Source organism: Haliotis asinina, chromosome 3, assembly GCF_037392515.1.
Source record: "Haliotis asinina isolate JCU_RB_2024 chromosome 3, JCU_Hal_asi_v2, whole genome shotgun sequence".
In the NCBI taxonomy this organism is placed as follows: Eukaryota; Metazoa; Mollusca; class Gastropoda; order Lepetellida; family Haliotidae; genus Haliotis; species Haliotis asinina.
Genome location: NC_090282.1, coordinates 83,792,811 through 83,812,986, shown reverse-complemented (window position 1 = coordinate 83,812,986; position 20,176 = coordinate 83,792,811). Strand labels below are relative to the sequence as shown.

Here is a 20,176-nt window from a genome sequence, read left to right as displayed (position 1 = left end):
AAAGACGACTCTGGTTGCTGATTAGTACATATCTAACCTAATTTCAACTCAATTTGTAAAAGATCTCGGCTTCTGTGTCATAATTCAACACTTTTAGCCAAGATATAAAATGAATGGTTTTATCACTGAAATAGTGTCCTGAATACATCAACAATTACCCGGTTTTACTACATATATTGTGAGCAACACGCGCTCCTGTCTAGCATGAATTTAGCGTAAATGAAAATTTCACAACACCTGAATATTTATTGAATAGTCATTTAGGAAATAGACGTTTCTTCTTATGAATAGGAAATTATTTCACTTCATAGGTATGCAATGAAAGTTTCAAAGAGATCGCTTTTTTAGTACAGAAGTATTAGAATATGGATGTAAGGCTTGTCCAAATTAAAAAACGGAGAAATTTATTGTTTTTCAACACACACAAAAGTTTTGGACAACTTTTAGCACTGTCAATTTCTCAAATCCCAGAGGAAGACGCAGTTATATTTATACCAACGGATAGGAAATTAAATATTCTACATGTCTGTGCAATTTTATAGCCGTACACAGATCCAGTACCACGCGGGCGCAATGCTCGCACAACGCTCTCTTTTCAAACCTCATGAAAATGTGCGCCTGAAAAAAAACTCGGCATCCAGGGGGTTAGGCTGATGAGGCCACTGATTCTTCACACTTGGAACATATTCACTTTCTGTCAGGTATGTGTCGGTGATGGAGAAGGCCAAGAGATTCTAGAGCTCGATCATTACGATTGTCAATTCTCTCCTTTGAATTTATCATTGGTTTCATTGTTTCACAACAAGCTTTACAATTAGTACACTGTTGAGTTATTAAAATTGCTACAGTCTCTTAGTATATTAATTCAATTAAAGCTTCCAAAGAGGCTTCAATTGTCATTAGCAGTCCGGCAAATCCTTGAGGATGATGATGTATGACAAGAACTGTGTGACGTGCCTCACAGCTTGCAAGAAAATATGAACTGGCACTAAGCCATTCTCTTCCCACAGTGGTTACTGGTCACACCCTCCTACGTAACGTTCGCACTGTGAATGGCACTAAGCATGCCAAGATGTGTTGACTGTATGACATTGTGAGAGCATGCCCCTGCTCCAGCTCCAGTGCTGTACATCTCTCAGCAAATGGGGCAGAGGTCGATTGTACCTAACGGTTGTTTTGAAGCACAGTACCTAGTCATAGCTCACTGGACAACCTTACTGATGAAATTGAGGGAGGATGTTTCAACAATTTGTTGAACTGTGTCAAATTGTCAGATTGACATTGAGTAGTTAAAGTCTGATGGTGGAAATGCCATTGGCAGGACGAAGCCCTTGAACAAAGGCCACCTTGTCAACTAACAGCTCTCGACTTCGTTTAGAAGGATCCTTACCCTCACATATATGTGGCAGTGAAAACCTTGGCGACGTCCTCTACAACGGCTGAGCGTTCTTCCAGCGCAGTGAGACGCACTAAGACTTGCGTCAGGTCAACAGTGTTAACTGGCCGATTGTCAAGCAGTGCACTTGTTTCATGATGGACATTGATGAACTTAATAAAATATTCACACAAGGTCAAACTAGAAGACTAGCTGTTCTCTTTGCCCAACATCAGTGATGAGCTAATGCGGCTCTGATAGTTTGTTGAATCCTCTCTTGTCATCAGATCTACGGTTTGTGTTGTAGTGTTTGAGTTGTTTTCTTTGAATTGATTTGGTACTTAACTGTTTACAATATTTATAGATCAGGGTCTGCTTGAGTTTGATCAGGTAATTTGGAGTTACGTTTTATGTTTGCCTGTTTCACCATGTTATTGATGTTTGTCTTAACTTTATTTCGTGTTTAGAAGAATCGTTTACGTTTAGATGTGGTCTGTTCTGCTTGTTTTCAAACCATTTCATTATTTGTGCATACACTGTTATCTTGGCTATGCCTCTGAGACCTTAAGACCTGCTTTAAATAGACAACCTTGAAAAATACTGATGTCCTAGTGTAAAAATAAAGTTTAGATTCAGTGTGATACTATTACAGTGAACCCTTGTTAACCCCCACACCAGATGATTACTGAGAGGAAGGCTTACATGACTACGAAAATGACATTGCTTTAGTTTCATTGATTCAGTAACGTGAATCTGAACAATTCAAAATAATCTAGCATAACGGGTTTCACTGCTGTTCAGACACTGAGTACATTTCATAATAGAATGCCAGTATGCAAATGAGGGCACATTTACCTTTCGCTCAGGGTTGATGAGTGAGTGAGTGAGTGAGAACAGATTTGCATCACTTTCAGCAATATTCCAGCACAACCGGGGACACAAGAAACAGGCCTCACACTTAGTACCTATGTGGACAATTGAACCCAAGTCTTTGATCTGCCGAGCCAAGCTTCAACCAGTAGGCTACCCCACCGCCCCCAGGATCAAGGAATCTTATCAGCGATGGTTGCAATTAAGGGAATGTCTGTTGGATTGACTGTTCTCATACACATCTGTACACAACAGCCTTGGTTGAATGACATGATGGTATGTTACCAGGCAGTTAGCTTCATACATGCACATGAAATGTATTATTCCACTTTATCGAACTTCCTCCAGCAAATTAACATATATATTACTTTATTATCTGTAGCTTTGTTAGTGGTTTGTTGAACGATATTTTGAAGCGTAAAGTTTCATCATCTGCAAATACAGCAGGCTATAAGGTTTATTTCAGCTATGCTCCTCTGGTTACAGAGAGAGTGCTTAAACCACCATCACTAATATTGTAATTATATGCAGCATAGCTGGCAAAACTAATTAGCAAAGACCGGAGTCACGTGAAATAACTAGACTCTTGAGAATATCAGTGAGTGGGCGAGTTTCGTTTTAAGGGGTACTCACCAATATTCCAACTGTATGGCCTCGGTCTGTAAATAATTGAGTCTGGACCAAACAATCCAGTGATCAACAACATGAGCATCGATCTAAGCAGTTAGGAACCGATGACATGTGTCAACCATGTCAGAGAGCCTGAATACCTATTCTTCCCCAGTCTGAGAATGTCAGTACAATTACTAATTAGATGAAAACAATGTAAAGGAATGTGTTATGTTATGACCTGTTACTGTTCATGACAATTGTTTTATTCTTTAACAGACCATGGAACATGACAGTGATGAAGTCAGAGGGGTTTAGATTGGGTCCTATTCAAAAATGGCCATACGTCAAAAAGGCCACAAATCTTCCAAGTCAAAATGGCAACAAACCCCTGGTCAAAATGGCCCTACCAATAAGTCAAAATAGCCACACAAAAAATCAAAATAGCCGTACATTATTTTATTATTTCTTGATACTTGTAACATTTGTATTATTTAATATCAAGGTGTGAAATGACAGAATTTGTTTATTGCACATGTATTATTAAATAATTTTCAACAAAATAACAAGCATGCATACATATGTTCTTAAGTATCGGAATCAAAGAACATTTACATCATCTATGGCTAAATCAGATCGTGGTGGGCGAGCTGGCTAAGGCGCCAGGCTAGTGATCCAGCGAGGTTGATGTTTCGGGATCGAGCCCACCTGTGACCGGGTGTAAAAACCTTGGAGTCAACTTTGTGTGCAGACTCTTTCAGTGTTGTCACAACCCCTAGTGTACAGTACACAATCCTGTGCACTTATAAGAACCCACGAATCCGTTGGTATATGACCAGATGGTGGCCACATGAACACTGCATACACCTAGTTGCGGGTACAGCAACGTGCAGTAAACTTGGACAAAGTGCTGTGACTATGTGTCCCAGCAAGAGTTGTATACTCGTCAGGGAGTTGAGATTGAAATACGATGTGCTGTTGAGATTGGCATCCGGTGATCGAGGGAAAAATACCTAGCGCCTAGAGAAATTGCCTTGCAGTTTGATTTGTACGCTATACAAAAACACTTATTATTATTATTATTAAAATCAACAATATCAGACCACGTCATCAAATGTCCCACTCACAACCTAATTTGGGACTATGTACACATATTATCCAATGAGTGAGTGAGTGAGTTTAGTTTTACACCGCACTTAGCAATATTCCAGCTATATGGCGGCGGTGTCTAAATAATCGAGTCTGGACCAGACAGTCCAGTGACCAAGAACATGAGCATCGATTTGCTCAATTGGGAACCTATGACATGTGTCAACCAAGTCAGCGAGCGTGACCACCCGATCGCGTTTGTCGCCTTTTATGGCAAGTATGGGTTGCTGAAGGCCTATTCTACCCCGGGACCTTCATGGGTTAGATATTATCCAAAAACAACCAGGATTTCATCAAAAGAACACTTGCAGAAGCAGGTCAAATTCGGAGACAAGTCATCAGAGATCAGGGATATCTCATCGTAAGTGCATACAATGAACTGAAAAAAACAACAGATTAGAGCTCACCAGCCATCATTACTAATTTCCTCATCAGCCATGTATACTTTGTTTCGGCCTCAGTTACCACTGGCTTCCCCTTATTGTCACATCATTACCACCATTCACTGTTGTCGTTGATCCCTTTGATTCATACCTACATGTTGTAGTAAAGAAGCTGTTGTCCATAAAGAATCTTCTTTCTCATTACTTATCAACTTCTAATAATGCTAATCAAAGAAACAAGCTCCACGGGGCTAAGCTTTCTATCCTTGTAGAGGCCGTAGGCCTCGAAGATCTCCTCCTGATCACGGGTAGCTGTCCTCCTTGTGAACTTTCTTAGTTTACCGTCATGGATGCCGTTGTGCGGATGTTGACATACATGGCAGCCATGATGGAGATAAGTGATATCCTATTCATATCTGTCCATCATTATATAGTAAAGTATAATGATCCTGATTAATGTCCATTAACATACACTGTAAGTAAGTTTTGTGTGATATAACTTCATTTTAAGACTTTAATATTAAATCATATACATGTTTTGAGTATTTAAACATAAATATATAAATTAAATAATGCATGGCCATTTTGACTTTTGTGTGTGGCCATTTTGACTAATGGTTGTGGCCATTTTGACTTTTTTGTGTAGCCATTTTGACTGGGGTCAGTGTGGACATTTTGTCATGTGGCCATTTTGACCTGTTCCCTTTAGATTTCTGTTTAGGTATTCTTGTAATAAAGCAACATTGATGTGTTAAAAATGTTTTAATACATACCAGCTTCCCAAATGCGCAATGTCCCAGAGATATGGGTGAATAATGGAATCGCCTGGTTTCAATTAATTTCAAAGGCGCTCCTCCTATATACGTGTATACTTGATTTTAGAGTCAGAGAGGGAGTTTGATTGAAGAAAGACGCACATCTTCATCGAACAACAAAACAGACTCCTGCACAATATGCAAGCCATAACGAATTCACTTTCATTCGTGCTCAGATTACATACGTGCTTGTCAATGACTGCCAGCTGTTACCCTTCGGGATGAATAGGTCAATACACCAGTCTTTGAGTAGCCACATTCCGAAATTTTGGACCAGGTGAACGTCCTTTGCATACACGGGGTTGTGTGACCCAAAACTCCAAGACGAGGACACATACACATCCACCATTCTCAAAGATCCCTCCAAACTCATATACAAGTATTTCTAGCCGATAATAAAAAGCAGATAATTCAGTCGATATGCTGTTGATATGGTTTCATATTTAACCTGTAATTTGTGCGAAGCGTGTTGCTCTTTTTCCCCGAATAAAATACATTCCCGTCAGTCAGAAAAATGTCGCTTATATGTTGGGATGAAGGTGACTGAATGGCATGACGAGTATTTTCAGTGTATTATTGTACAGATGTGGTTATACGTCGCGACTACGGACAGAAATGTGCGATAGCCATTTGAAGAGAAAGGTCAGGTTGAGAAGAGATACAGCCCTTCTGAGTACACTTTGGCTTCTCCTTTCATTCTCTGACATTCTAAATCAGCTTCGAGGATGCATGGAGGCTAAAGCACCAAAAGCAGTTATGTTTCCTGGTGATGGTGGGATGGTATGATCAAGGCTTCGGGTCCAAGATTAGTCTGGGTTCTTCATTACTTACTGCTCTATCAGCACCCCAGAACCAAGTTTCATTGAGCTGCATCACACCGGATATTCTCCCCAAACCCTCCAAGCTGATAGCCATACTCACACACGATTCACTCACTACCCAAATTTTGGAACGGAACTTATAAAGTTCAGTTTGTTATATTAATAAAAAAATACCCCTGCGTGTGTGGTCTGCAGATTCTATGAGAGATATGAACTATGTTGTCTTATAAATCATTCATATGGATTCCTGGCAGAAAAATATCCCCCATGTCGTCCTCGCGCATAAACAACAGAGTAACGGTTGGTGGCAACTTGCACCAGACAATACATGGTCACACTAAAGTGTGATGTCATAATACTTCCTATAAAGTGACGCCATGGCAGTCCTTTATTGCCATGCTTTTCGTCTGTGACGTCACTTCATTGTGGTAGTGTTGAGCTCAGTTCTGGTGTTGTGCTGTCGGTGTATCTTCTCCATCTACCCCACAACCCAGAGGCCTGATGGCAGGAACTATTCCAGACATCCATATTGAAGAAGATTGTGAAGTGGCCATGTCTGATGCATTCGAGGAATTCTGCCAGAGATGTGATCAACTTTATAAACGAGTTGCTCATAGCCCTTCGCCACCACAGAAAGAATTCAAAAAGGACTCTCGGTACTGGCTACACAAGAACAGGAACAGACGATCACAGCAGAGATACAGTGACGATGGCGAGCTCACATACGACCAAGTCTTCTCTGTCATTGGTAAGAATGGAAGGCGCTTCAAAAAAGATTCCCGTGTGTGGCTTCACAAGTCATCCGACAGGACCTATATAACAAGCCAGTTACAGAAGAACTGCAACTGCAACGGCGTTCTACGTACCAGCGTTGATAAAAGGGTTACCCTTAGGAACAAGTTCACCACTACAAACCCACTATTTCCAAAGTGTAGTATGAACGTTCCTGACAAGCTCTGCGAAAAGTTGAGAGATACTGGGTGCGGCCGGAAACGGAAGAGAGGGGAACTTGTGTCGTCTGCCCCGTCGTCCCCTGCAAAGAAAACCGAATCTAGTCTCGCTACGCTGTCACGTAGTCTGGACAGGGCTGTGGGAATTACAAGATGTGCTAACAGGATGGATGGCGATGCACTTGGTCTCCTCCGTACCGTCTCAACTGAGACTGTTTACGGCAGCTCATCGGAGGAGGACCAACAGAAGTCACCATGGCCAGACTTTCAAGTTATGTCTAATAACACGTCCTCCAAGAAGCTGAACGGTAACCACCCGCCAGCTTCGTCTGATGGAAGGTGACACCTTGCACTTCTGTAATTTGTGAACGCATTTTTTAGAAATAGGCGTAAGCGAGTGACTGAGTTAGGTTTTAAGCTGCACTCGGCAATATTCCAACTACATGGCGGCGGTCTGTAAGTAATCGATTGTGGACCAACCAATCCACTGATCAGCAACATGAGCATCGTTCTCCGCAATTGGAAACCAATGACATGTGTCAACCAGGTCAGCGAGCATGACCACCCGATCCCGTTAGTCTCCTCTTACGACAAGCATAGTCGCCTCTTGTGGCAAGCATGGGTTGCTGAAGACTTATTGTTGAAGATCTTCACGGGTCTTTAGAAATACGAAACAGATGTAACACTCACATTAAAATCTCTTCATAATGAATTTATGCCTGGAGCATTGTCCGTTCCACATCTCGTTAATCGACATAATGTGAGGTTTGAATATCTATTTCTAACTTTTCCTCTTCGTGCACAAATGAATGTTATTGCCTAGAGTGTCGCCATGGGTTGGTGACGGTAATTTGTGTGCCTCGTTCTATTTAGAGTGTTACTCATTCGATTTTGAATAGCTAGCCTTCTGCTGGCTTTCTAGGGCTGGCTAGATATTGATGTTTCTGCAGTGTCCAGCCAAATGAATTGCGTTTCTTAGTCCATACTGACTGTGATTTTTGGCGATTTGAAAGACTGTTGTGATTGCCTCCAAACCCTTTGATGATCTTTAATTCTATAGTATGATCATATAGACCAAAAGGAAAAACAAAAACCCAAAACAATCTAGAATGTAAAACCATTTCGCTTAATTATTTTCAGCACCCACTTGACCAAAGAGCAACGCCATGGCTCCGCGCCGAATTCAGACAGGTCACTAGGGAATCAGATGGACAACCAGGTGTCACTACATTTCATAGCAGAGGAGTCGAGGTACGATCCCCCGATAACACCCCCCGGGAGTCCTTGGCAAGAGCTATGTGGGGAGATGGAGATGGAAGTTGAAGCTGCCTTCTCCGAGGACAGCAATTCAGAATTACACTGGCGAAACTTAAACACCAACAACTAAGTGATGCGTCGTCAAATTGGTGTATTAGAAACTGAACAACGGTGAATGTTCTGGAACACACACACAAACCAAAAGCATAACGATTACAGTAAATTAAAAAATACCGTTTTCCAAGAAAAAGGTTCAAGTGTATTGTACTATGTTTGTATGTGCAAACATATCATTAAGGATTCTGTTTATGTTGCTACACCTTATTGGTTACTTCAGTATTGTTTTGATTTCATTGTTGTCATTTTCATTATGTTTGTTCAATACAGCTACATGTTTAACACGACTGAAAGAGAGAATGGAACACTAGTTGTAATATGCCCAGAACCATACACAATACACATTTCCCCCGAAACAGTCATATATCCTTTTTGACGTTTGTATGTCAATATTTACAATTCACGATATGCGCATTACCGCTGAATATGTACTACTCCACTATATGAAGCAGTAAAGCACAAAGAAAGCCATACATAAAAGCCTTTTTCAGTTACGAGAGAGATGAGAGACGATGTTTGCCCACTAGATTTGAAGTCTTGTGATATTTTGAAAAACACTTGATCAAAGTACTGGTTCAAACATCAAAGCTTTCATGCGTGAACAGTAGTGTATTTATATAAAATAATTATGTAACCATGCTGAATCTGTAGTCCTTATCTTTTTCCCCGGTCAATGTTTCAGATGTAAATGGTTGGATTTCCGCAAGCCAGCTAGTTTCCGTGTTTTTCAGTGAAGGTGTAGTGCCTTACATTCACCTCTACTAATCATTATACCATAACAGTATGCATCAGACAACATGGACCTGACCAATCAGAAACGTCAAACTGAGTGGTACAACGGGGTAAAATTTTACGTCTGTTTCACTCATTTTTTCAGTTCACGGTGAGTGAGTGAGTATTGTTTGCTGCTTTTATCAATATTCCAGCAATATCATGGTGGGTACACCAGAATTTTGAGTTATACACATTTCGTTACTGAAACAGGTTTACAACAAGAATATTCACCCGCATCCATCACATCCATACCCTTCTTTAACAATTGCTATCCTTTCTGCTACTTTACTATCAGTTCCTGCATCCCGTTCCATCTACACACCCTCCACTCCACCTGTGATTTACTACTTATACATGCACCAAGCATATTTTCCCATCATTACTCAAAGGGAATCCCCATCAGTCAAGGCCTCCGCAGAGTATAAACTCCCCAAAATTTCAGCCTGACAACAGGGTTGGTTAGACATAAAACTTACCTGCCCGTAAATAATCAGGTTTGGCAAGTAACATAGTTTATCATAGACTTGGAATTATCATTGTTACAACTTAATCAATAATAATTTATTGTCCTGAAATATGATGAATATCTTCATATACATGTCTATACTTCCAACCAACCATAGGGAATTTGATTATGGCAGTCCATGTTGGAAATAACCAATCCCTGTCAGGTAGGCTTGTCAGGTTGCCTGGTATTTCGAATGCTGTTCTCAGTCAGAAGAATAGTTCAACTCACACATGTCACGTGTACAAAGTTTGTTTGATGTTTAAAGTTGCACTCAGCAATGTTCCAGTTGTATGGTGATGGTATCTGGACCAGACAATCCAGTGATCAACTGCACAACTTGATTGAGTGAGTTCAGTTTTATGCCACACTCAGCAATATCCCAGCTATATAGTGGTATTCTGTAAATAATCGAGTCTGGACCAGACAATCCAGTGATCAACAACATGAGCATCGATTTGCTCAATTGGGAATCGATATGTGTCAATCAAGTCAGCCAGCCTGACCACCCGATCCCTATAGTCGCCTCTTATGACAAGCATGGGTTGCTGAATGCCTATTCTCCCCTGAACCTTCACCCGTCCTACACAACTGGAATACCAGTATGTATCAAACAAGTCAGCGAGCCTGACCACCAAATTTCATTAGTAGTCTCTTACAACAAGGATGTGTTGTTGAAAACCAATTATAACCAGGGTTGTCATGGATATGTTCAAAGACACAATGTACATCAGGTGCTTGGTCTTGTAGGAAAATGTCTAGTCGTTAAAATAAATCAAACCACCTCCAGTATCCATACCATAGAATTATAAAGCATTGAATCAACAACAAAACAACATGACCAACATAAAAACATACTACTGTATTTGTGTTAAAAATATAGTACAGTAGCATATTTAGAGTAGCACTTGTCTCTCAGACAGTGGTATTCTGATGTAGGATATGCTCACCTTTTGTCTCAAACACTTTAGGCAGCATAAAAAAAATGAAATGTTTCTCGTCCACATTTATTTCGAAAGTGACGAGGACAGTATGACTTTGTTTTTTTATTTTTGATAGAAAAAAGTGACAAGGGAGGAACACATTTATATTTTTTTCTCAGAAATACAGCTCGGAAAGTTTAGCATGTGTTAATGAGTTGTAGATTCAGTAACAATCATTCTTACCGACATTCATTCTTATGGTGGACAAAAAGGATGATCAGGACATGGCCAAGCCAAAATTATTTTCTTTAAATGTTACCCGCACAAATAAAAGTGATGCGGCAATGCCTGAGCAACACTTCACTTTATTCACTTAGCCTTACAAGGGAATCTGCATGCTACAAGCCCAGTGATCTGGGATCGCAGTGCTTTTACAGCTTTGTGCTATGAACCATGGAATCCTTACTGTTACAAAGCAGTTAACAAACACGTGCTTATGACATAGCTTGAACCTTATAAATGTCCCTGCTTTTTGGAGAGATGTTTAATGACTATTAAAATGTTTATAAGAAGATGAAGCAGGACCAGAATCACACTGAGCATCAACAAACCAGCTACTCCTCTGACGGCATTATCTTTTAGGTGGAAGTGCCATTGTGTTCAGAAACAAGGTATTTAAAATATTCTCAACAATGCAGTTGTTAGGCCTTGTCTACATTCTGAACATTTGTTAGCAGTTTGAAATATACAGATTATATACGCTTCCTTCACTCTCAGATCTCTATACAGATTTGCTGAAAATATTCACCTGAAACAACTTCCAACTGACCCTTCTTGTGCACAGGGATTTGCAAACACTCTGGATGATGCACAGAAGTTTGTCAATAACATCTCTCCTGACACAACTGTCAGTAACATGCCTACTGATCAGTAACATCCCTACCCATACAACATTGCCAATAACAACCCTACCGATAGACCAGTGTCAATAACATCCCACCTACACAGCAATGTCAGTAACGTCCTTACAGATACACCAGTGTCAATATACATCCCTACCGATACAACAGTGTCAATAACATCCCTACCGATACAACATTGTCAATAACATCCCTACCGATACAACATTGTCAATAACATCCCTACCGATACAAGTGTCAATAACATCCCTACCGATACAAATTGTCAATAACATCCCTACCCATACAAGTGTCAATAACATCCCTACCGATACAACATTGTCAATAACATCCCTACCGATACAACATTGTCAATAACATCCCTACCGATACAACATTGTCTATAATGACCCTACCGATACAACATTGTCAATAACATCCCTACCGATACAACATTGTCTATAATGACCCTACTGAACACAACATTGTCAATAACATCCCTACCGACACAACATTGTCAATAACATCCCTACCGACAAAACAGTGTCAGAAACGTCCCTCCCAATATACCAGTGTCAGAAACATCCCTACCGATACATCAGTGTCAGAAACATCCCTACCGATACACCAGTGTCAGAAACATCCCTACCGATACACCAGTGTCAGAAACATCCCTACCAATACACCAGTGTCAGTAACATCCCACCAACACAGCATTGTAAATAACATCCCTCCCAACAAACATTGTTTCTTACAAGCCTCTCAATACAAGGCACTGTGGTGTTAACATGTGACTGTGGTGTTAACATGTGACTGTGGTGTTAACATGTGACTGTGGTGTTAACATGTGACTGTGGTGTTAACATGTGACTGAGGTGTTAACATGTGACTGTTGAATGATGAACAGCTTGTCCAGGTGTAAATGTTGTTTACACTTTCAGAACTGTCCACCTTGGTCAGTCTTCATTGTACCCATCAATTTCTGGTTCATCATCACTGTCTGTGTCAGAAGCTGGTACACGGTAACTGGTAATGTTGAGGAAATGCTATTTGCTAAAATAGACCTTACAGCTGAAATACAGCTTTCATTCAATTATAGAATTTTATTCTCAAGTGTATGCATGGGTTTAGAATACCTGCTGTCTGTTTTCAAAACAGTTACCCACTTATCCTCTTAAAACCCAAATACATGTAATCCTGCCCGGACAAAGGACTGGGCAATGAAAGAAAGGATACTTCATATTGGTTCCCTCAGGGTTGTAGTCATCCAGACGGATGTGGAGTCGTCCTGCCAGCCTTTCTGTTGCCTGCCTCATCATCAGCTCCTGGGGTACACAAACAGTATTCATAAGCATCAGTTATATGCCTCCGTACATTAACTGTATACTGCCTCTAATATAAACATTAGCAGAATTTCCCCCCCCTCCCCCCCAAATAAATACATGATAAATTGCTTTTAACATAAACATCAGTCAAACGTCTCCTACATGAACATCAATAGATGGTTCGGATATAAACATTAGTAGAATGCCTCTCACATAAATATCTTCAGAAGATCTCATTGCAAGCATCAGTTGCAAACATGTATGGCTGAATTGCAAAGCGGTAACCTGTATATGTTTTCTCCATATCCTGTCTATTTCATTCCATCCCAATGTGCATAACTCCTGTTCTGTGGATCTCCCTGTTATACAAGGTTTCCCCGGTCCTCACCCTACCTGTGTGTTGTGTGTCCCTACCTACCTATCTGTCACCCTACTTTTGTGTGTAGCCTTTTCACCCTTTGTGTCCCACCTGCCTCCTCCGAGTGTCAGCCTACCTGTGTGTGTATCCTTTAACCTGTGTGCCCCAACTACCTACTCCAAGGTGTGTGTAGCCTTTATCCTGAGTGTCCCCACATACTTACTCTGAGTGTCAGCCTACCTGTGTGTGTAACTGTTACCAGTTGTGTGTCCCTACGTACCCTTTGTACCACGTGCTTCACCTCCCTGTGAGTCGCCTTACCGCATGCTGCTCTCTCTGCTGTGTGACGAGCTGCAGGGATTCCTCCACAGATATCAGCACACTCTTATCATGCTTGTAGTCTGGCAGTACCACTGCAGACTCTTCCTTGGGCTTGGGATCAGAGAAGTCCATTGAACCGGCTGTCTTACTCTCAGTTCCAGCCAGGGTAGTGCTGTCCTTCAAGTTGGCCTGTTTTGATCTGAACTTGTACACTTCTGGTAAATCTTCAACCTTTGATATTTTCAAAGTGCTGAAGGCAAAGATGACCAAATCTGCTCTTCAAAAATTCACACAAAATATCTTCTCTAGCAAAGTATTCTGTCTGTATTGTGTATGTCACAGTATGAAATGATGACTACGCACATCAATACCACATATGCTTACTGCATGTACAGACACTGAAACATATACCTGAACAATCCCTTTGGAAGTATTAAACTAGAAGATAATACAAACATAGTTATGTCTGACAATCTAACAGGTATCAAGTTATGATTAAAGTGAGTTCAGTTTTTAAGTCTCTTATGAGGCAATCATTCAAGGTCTAATACAAATATCATGCCCATCAATCACATAACTTTTCATCAGACTAAAGGATAATTTACTGAACTCTATGTCAGAGGCATAATTCAGCAACTGAACCAGTTTCATTAGATCCACAGGATTAATTAGAACCTTAACAAAGAGAATTTACATAGCTTTACCTAAAACAAAGACAGTTTACATAATTTTCCATCTCAGGTATAATTCAGTACCTGAATAAAGATTTACCTGTTTGGTTTGAAAGTTTTCTTGTGTGGAGTTTGTTCATTTGCCTTTTTGATGACACGTTCATAACTGTTGACATATACATCCTCTTTGCCGGATACAGGCTGATCAGTAGATATAGTCACTTGCTCCAACACCTCACTCAGTCGGTCACTCACATCCACAGCACTGGAATTATTTCCCTTCAAGTCAATGTTCTTTTGTGTGACCGACACTTCACGCAAATCAGCTTCAGTTTTGGAGATGTTTCCCTTCTGGTGCACTTGAATTGTCTCAAAAGTTTGCTCTTTCTTGTCATTATGAGTGCTTATGGTGGGTTTCTGTACAAGATCTGATATTTTCACACCTTCTAACTTGGCAGCTGCCTGGTTGACTTCTTCCCTCTGAGTAATCAGAGTTCTCAAAGTTTCAGCAAACATTTTCACTTTAACTCCCTTGTCAGGTAAACTTTGAAGAAATTTCCTGAAGATCAAACGTAATATTTGAGAGCAAAAATCACTGGAACTAAACATGCTGTTACTACTTTTATCATATGTACACATGAATCTACACTGAGTGAGTTTTACACAACATTCCAGTCTGAATCAGACAGTCCACTGATCAACAGTATGGGCATTGATCTGCACAAACAGGAACCGATGACATGTGTCAACCAAGTAAGCAAGCCCAACTACCTGATCCTGTCAATTGCCTCTTACTCATGAATCTACAGCAAATCATCGATGAAAAAAATACTGGCACCTTGAGCATGTACTAGATGTGTAGATATGTGGTCTATATAAATATGCTATAACAATAAAAAAATAACACAAAAATAAACATTGGAACCTAGACAATAGTTTGCATTTTATACTACTTTCAATTTGTATGTTTACCAAAATCAATATACATTTAGGTGACAGTGTTTGTTTATCATTATACTCTATGTCAACAATGTTCATAAAATGGTCCCCGTGGCAACAGTGGTTAACACACAATCATAATGTCAACAGTACTTTATGTATTAACTTGTTGACAATATTTATCAAACAGTCACCATGACAGAAGTGATTGTTTATCACAATGTTAACAATATTTATAAAGTATACCCTTTGATAACATGATATTTTTCAAATATTCACTATGTCAACTCTCGTTATAACATATCCACCATGATAACAGTGTTTGTTTATCACATTTCCTAATGAGAAATCAGTCAAAGGGACATGGAATGTGAAGGTCCCTCTCTGGCCTACAGTATCTTCATAACTAAATATTTCAGCAGATTCAAACAAGAGTCATCAGAAGATGACATATCCACCTGGTCTCCATATATCTGAAAGGACAAATCATCTGACAGTTACATAATCTCTTTGTTTTGCAGAAAAATACTGAACGGTTTTTGAGTTCTGCTCTGGAAGCCCATCCCTCCATTTTGAGACAAAGCCCGAAATGTTTCCATGAAAACCGAGAAAATAATAAATCACAAAAACCTGTAAATACCAAAAGGCACCACTTTGGGGTCTGCCACAAATATCTACCAAGTTCTACTGCCAGAAATTAAGAAGTTTTTGAGTTCTGCTCTGGAAACGAAACACACCTCTCACTTTTGAGACTAAGTCTGAAACGTTTCCATGGAAACCGAGAAAATAATAAATCATAAAAACCTGTAAATATCAAAAGGCACCACTTTAGGTTCTGATTGATATATCTACCAAGTTTTGCAGAAAAATATTGTACAGTTTTTGAGTTCTGCTCCAGAAATGAAGCCCACCCCACCATTAGACTAACACCAAAACGTTCCATGGAAAAACAAAAAAAATAAAAATGCCAAAAATCTGTAAATAGCAAAAGGCACAACCACAGGTTGAGATTATTATATCTATCAAGTTTGGTCTAAAAATATTGAGCGGTTTCTGAGTTGTGTTCTGGAAACAAAATGATTACGGATGGACGAACAGACAGACGAGGCGTTGACTATATCCCCCCCACATTACATGCCAGGGAGATAAAAATTGTTATACACAATCGTAGGTCTTGTACTTGCAACAGAAAATCCATAGATAAAGCTAAAATGTATTCTGAGGGGATTTTCAGCAAGCATTTTCTTAATATTTGAACATGACAAAAGTTGTTGACCCTAGCTGATATTCATAGGTGCACATAAAAGTACACATGGAAATGGAAAATAACCATGATGGTGATATGAAATATTGCCTTGACTACCTGAATATCCAACTGAATTTTAGCAAGTTTTCATGAATTTCAAATTACCTAGGATAAAGAAATAGCACTGCATACAGAGAAGACTTTCAGTTTAATGAATTATTCCTGGCCATTCCTCAGTGTGTGAGATTATTATATTAAATAAACTGAATCTGGACAAACAGTGCATATCCTACACAATGACAGCACAATGATGGTAACAGCTTTGTCAAATTAAAATGGCAATCATACTTCACCGAGATGCAGAGTTGACAAGTATCCTCTGGTGAAACTAATTCTTCATAGAGCACACTATCTGCATATTGTCTACATTGCAATAATAATCCCCTAACTTTAACAAACAATAGATATATTCTTGGCACGTTTATAACTCTTTATCTCATTGAGGAAGTTTCCAGCTATATAACAATAAAAGTAATAGTTAACCATTGTCTGAGTAACTTCGTCGTTGACACTATGAGCCCACAGGGTCATGTGACATACAATCCACCAAATCAGCAAGCTTCATTACACAGCCCTATGGAGTCACTCATTACGCTACTTGTCACAAACAGGGCAGGATGGGGACATATCAACACCTGGTCCCCACCGGGTCATCAAACGACACAGGACTGCATGGACACATGGTGACTTCTACGGCTGTACTGTGACGATTTAGAACACTTGTGCAATCATTTTGCAGTAGCAAGATTTGTTATGTTCTGATTGATTATTTTCCTATCGAAACATACATGATAGTGCCCAGTAAAAACCTAGGTGGTAATGCAGTTAAGACTAAATTGTTTGAACTGTTAATACTCCTGACTGACTTAAAAAGTAGAGCAATGTTTAGCACAACTAATGTTTTATTGTACAACAGCCTTAAATCTGGGACAATCAGAATCTTTTCACACTTAGTATCCCTCAGCCCTGTGTAAAGGTAGAGAAATTCAAAATGTGCACAGAACTCATAACTGTACATCAAGTGTTTTATTCTCATCTGAAACAGAGCATGCATGCTAGTCAAGCTTAACCTGATACAAAAACAGTATTACCAAACCAGCTGTTAACCACATGCATCTGTGCCATCATATCCATCAATACCACACAAACTCTACAACAAGGGCACATCTACTGACAAAGAAATACCTGGAAAATCCCAATAATATGTTGAATAGCATTGTTACAAGGGATTTATCTGGACCTGCTCAGATATTCAGCTGAAAGTCCACATGCAGTTGTAATAATTTCAATATAAATTTGATATTTCTTAACTTCTCAGGAGAACAGTCCAGATAATATCACAAGAACTTGCCCTATTTGCCTGCCAAAGGCACTTAAAAAGGTGCTGGCAATTAGGTGCCTGGCTCCGAGGGTATGGGTTCAAATCCTGGATGGACTAATCCAAGAAAAGTACTTGAATCTGTACTTTACAGAGAAATATAACATATGTTACATTAGACCACTTTCTAATTTGCATTATGTGTTCGGAAAGGCACTTCATTTTGACAACCTAGAACAATCCCCGGTAACAGTTCTGGCTTTCTGCTTGATTTTCCAAATGTCCTGATTGAGGTATACAATATGGTCATTCCAGGGTCATTCACATCAGGGATATGGTCATTCCGAATCCTTCTTAATCAAACTAATTAAACTGATTCAGCAAACCTACTCTTTCTTCAGCAGCTTGTCCTGTCTGTCAAGAAGCTCTCGGAGTTCTGGCAGGGTCTTTTTGGTCAGGTCCCCAAGCTGCCCCTGCTTCTCCGAGGGTATCGACATGGACCCCATCTGTAGACCACATTCACTTATATGAAGCAGAGATATGACAGAAAGTCATAGTATTTTACAACTAAACATCATTCTAAAGTATATATATTTGATGCTTAATAAGTCTTATGATTAAGCAGGATGCCAGAATATATAATCTTATTTTCATGATATTGTACTGATTGACAACCAACACATATTTTAGGGTATATTGAATTCTTTGTGGGAAAACTGGCTTGACACTGTGCATATATGCACCACAAACAAAAAGATATGGGAACATCCTAAAATTTGTCAGTCCTATATGAACTTAAATGTGGTGTGGTATATATGTAATCCATGTATAAAATTCAAAACAGGAAAGAACTTTTCCATGGACACTCTAACCTGGACTGTCCTGCAAAATATAACTTTCATATGAAAATATGGCATGGGCACCACAGGGAGTAGATTAGAAAAACAAATTACCATCCATAAGCAACAAATAAATGGACCTAAAAAGATGCTGCACCCCATAGTGCACACACTAACAAATGCAAAACAGGAATGGAAATTAAATAGAAGACAGGTTGCTTTCTTCAGAATGAATACAGCTGATGCAATGCAGTGTAAAGCTAAGGAAAACATTTAAAAAGTTTTGTCCATCTTTGAATAGGTAAAACATGTCTTTTAACACTGTATTTACAGGGGTTCAAAACTCCTATCATCTGATGCCCGGGACAAGTTAGTTTACATTTCGGGCAATCAAATAATGGTATCTTTCGTGTCCATGGACTACTAGATTATATAAATTTCCACTTATGGTTTCAAAATACTAATAATTTTGGATTTCATTTCATACCTGCTCGTAATGATTGGATTTCATTTCATACCTTCTCATAATGAAGTCATTAAAGTTCGCAATAACAACAAAGAAATTATCACTCTTCGATAAATAGTCCAGTAAACATTAACATAACATATGATGTCATAATATCTGGGCAAGTGGAAAATTAGTCAGCACAAGTTATACTTTCTTGAAGTCACATGCCCTGTGGCAAGTGGCTTTTTAAAATATTTTTGAACCCCTGTCATAGTGTAGGCTGCGTCAGTGTTAAAGCGTTAGGGATGTTACCTTGTGATATCACCACTGATTAAGTCACACGAGAATCTGGTACTGTAGTGTAATCACGCCATCACGAAGTAAACCACCCCACCCCCCGCAGTTATTCAAGATCACCATTTGATTAGATAATATTCCTAGATTTGTTAGAAACACAGTGTCATGAAGTGAAAACGCACCTCACTATCAACTGCTAACGTTTATCAACTACTCCGACTTTTGACGGTGCTAGTAGAATGTGTATCCCAAATATGACATATGTTGCATTTGACCACTTTCTAAATGGCATCGTGTAATCATAGTATGTGCATTGCCTAACTTCTCGTTTTATTCCACAGCTTAGAGGTCTTTGACGCGAATCTTTGTGTGTCATCCTGACGAAAACGGGTGACGTTTTACAATCATCGCGTTTAGACGTGCTAAGGAGCATGAGCGTTGAATGACAAGCACGAGTATCTCACGCACAGCTAGGTGAAGAAAAGTTGTCTCTACCTTTCCCCTAATGACCGCCTTATGGTCAGACAATCTACAAGCAACTGCACTCTTGCGAAACCGTCAATTGCACAGTTCAGGAGTACCGCACAGGTCAGCATGAAACATGTGAAGCGTATTATATAGCCCTCTGGAAACTACGCCATCTACAGGATGGGCTATACCATTTTGTTGCAGGGGGTAAATGTGTTGTTTTCAAGGTGATGTGTTAATAGTAGGACTAAAATATTTAAATGCAACATAAAAGAGCAACATCGTCTTGAATATTATAAGAACAAGTAACAATAAACACTCATGCACTGGGTTTTCTTTCAATGTAAAAATAATATTTCAAGTGCATACCTACATCCAGCTCTGAAATGGTAGAAGGGTGATCAGCTGCTGGTGACTGGTTCTCCTTTAATACGCACGC

At 39.6% G+C, this 20,176-nt stretch overlaps 2 protein-coding genes across 2 annotated transcripts; one reads left to right on the top strand and one right to left on the bottom strand.

The window, feature by feature from the left end:
- Positions 1-6,523: 6,523 nt before the first annotated feature.
- Positions 6,524-8,359, top strand: LOC137278618 (uncharacterized). Its single transcript, XM_067811093.1, has 2 exons — positions 6,524-7,311; positions 8,113-8,359. The coding sequence occupies exons 1-2, from the start codon at positions 6,524-6,526 to the stop codon at positions 8,357-8,359; spliced, it is 1,035 nt and encodes a 344-aa protein (XP_067667194.1).
- A 2,109-nt stretch (positions 8,360-10,468) lies between these two features.
- Positions 10,469-19,919, bottom strand: LOC137278616 (DNA-directed RNA polymerase II subunit GRINL1A-like). Its single transcript, XM_067811091.1, has 6 exons — positions 19,765-19,919; positions 18,076-18,191; positions 14,223-14,681; positions 13,452-13,701; positions 12,684-12,772; positions 10,469-12,473 (listed from the first exon to the last, which is right to left on the bottom strand). The coding sequence occupies exons 2-6, from the start codon at positions 18,189-18,191 to the stop codon at positions 12,404-12,406; spliced, it is 984 nt and encodes a 327-aa protein (XP_067667192.1). The 5' UTR covers positions 19,765-19,919; the 3' UTR covers positions 10,469-12,403.
- Between the last annotated feature and the right edge of the window lie 257 nt (positions 19,920-20,176).

Excerpts from the sequence above, each read along its gene's own strand:
- LOC137278618 (XM_067811093.1), top strand. The coding sequence starts at position 6,524 with ATGGCAGGAACTATTCCAGACATCCATATTGAAGAAGATTGTGAAGTG. Across the intron at positions 7,312-8,112 it reads CCAGCTTCGTCTGATGGAAG|CACCCACTTGACCAAAGAGC; the intron begins GTGACACCTTGC and ends AATTATTTTCAG.
- LOC137278616 (XM_067811091.1), bottom strand. The coding sequence starts at position 18,191 with ATGGGGTCCATGTCGATACCCTCGGAGAAGCAGGGGCAGCTTGGGGAC. Across the intron at positions 12,773-13,451 it reads AGCAGAGAGAGCAGCATGCG|GAGCTGATGATGAGGCAGGC; the intron begins GTAAGGCGACTC and ends TGTGTACCCCAG. Across the intron at positions 12,474-12,683 it reads CCTGAGGGAACCAATATGAA|TTACCGTGTACCAGCTTCTG; the intron begins GTATCCTTTCTT and ends CAACATTACCAG.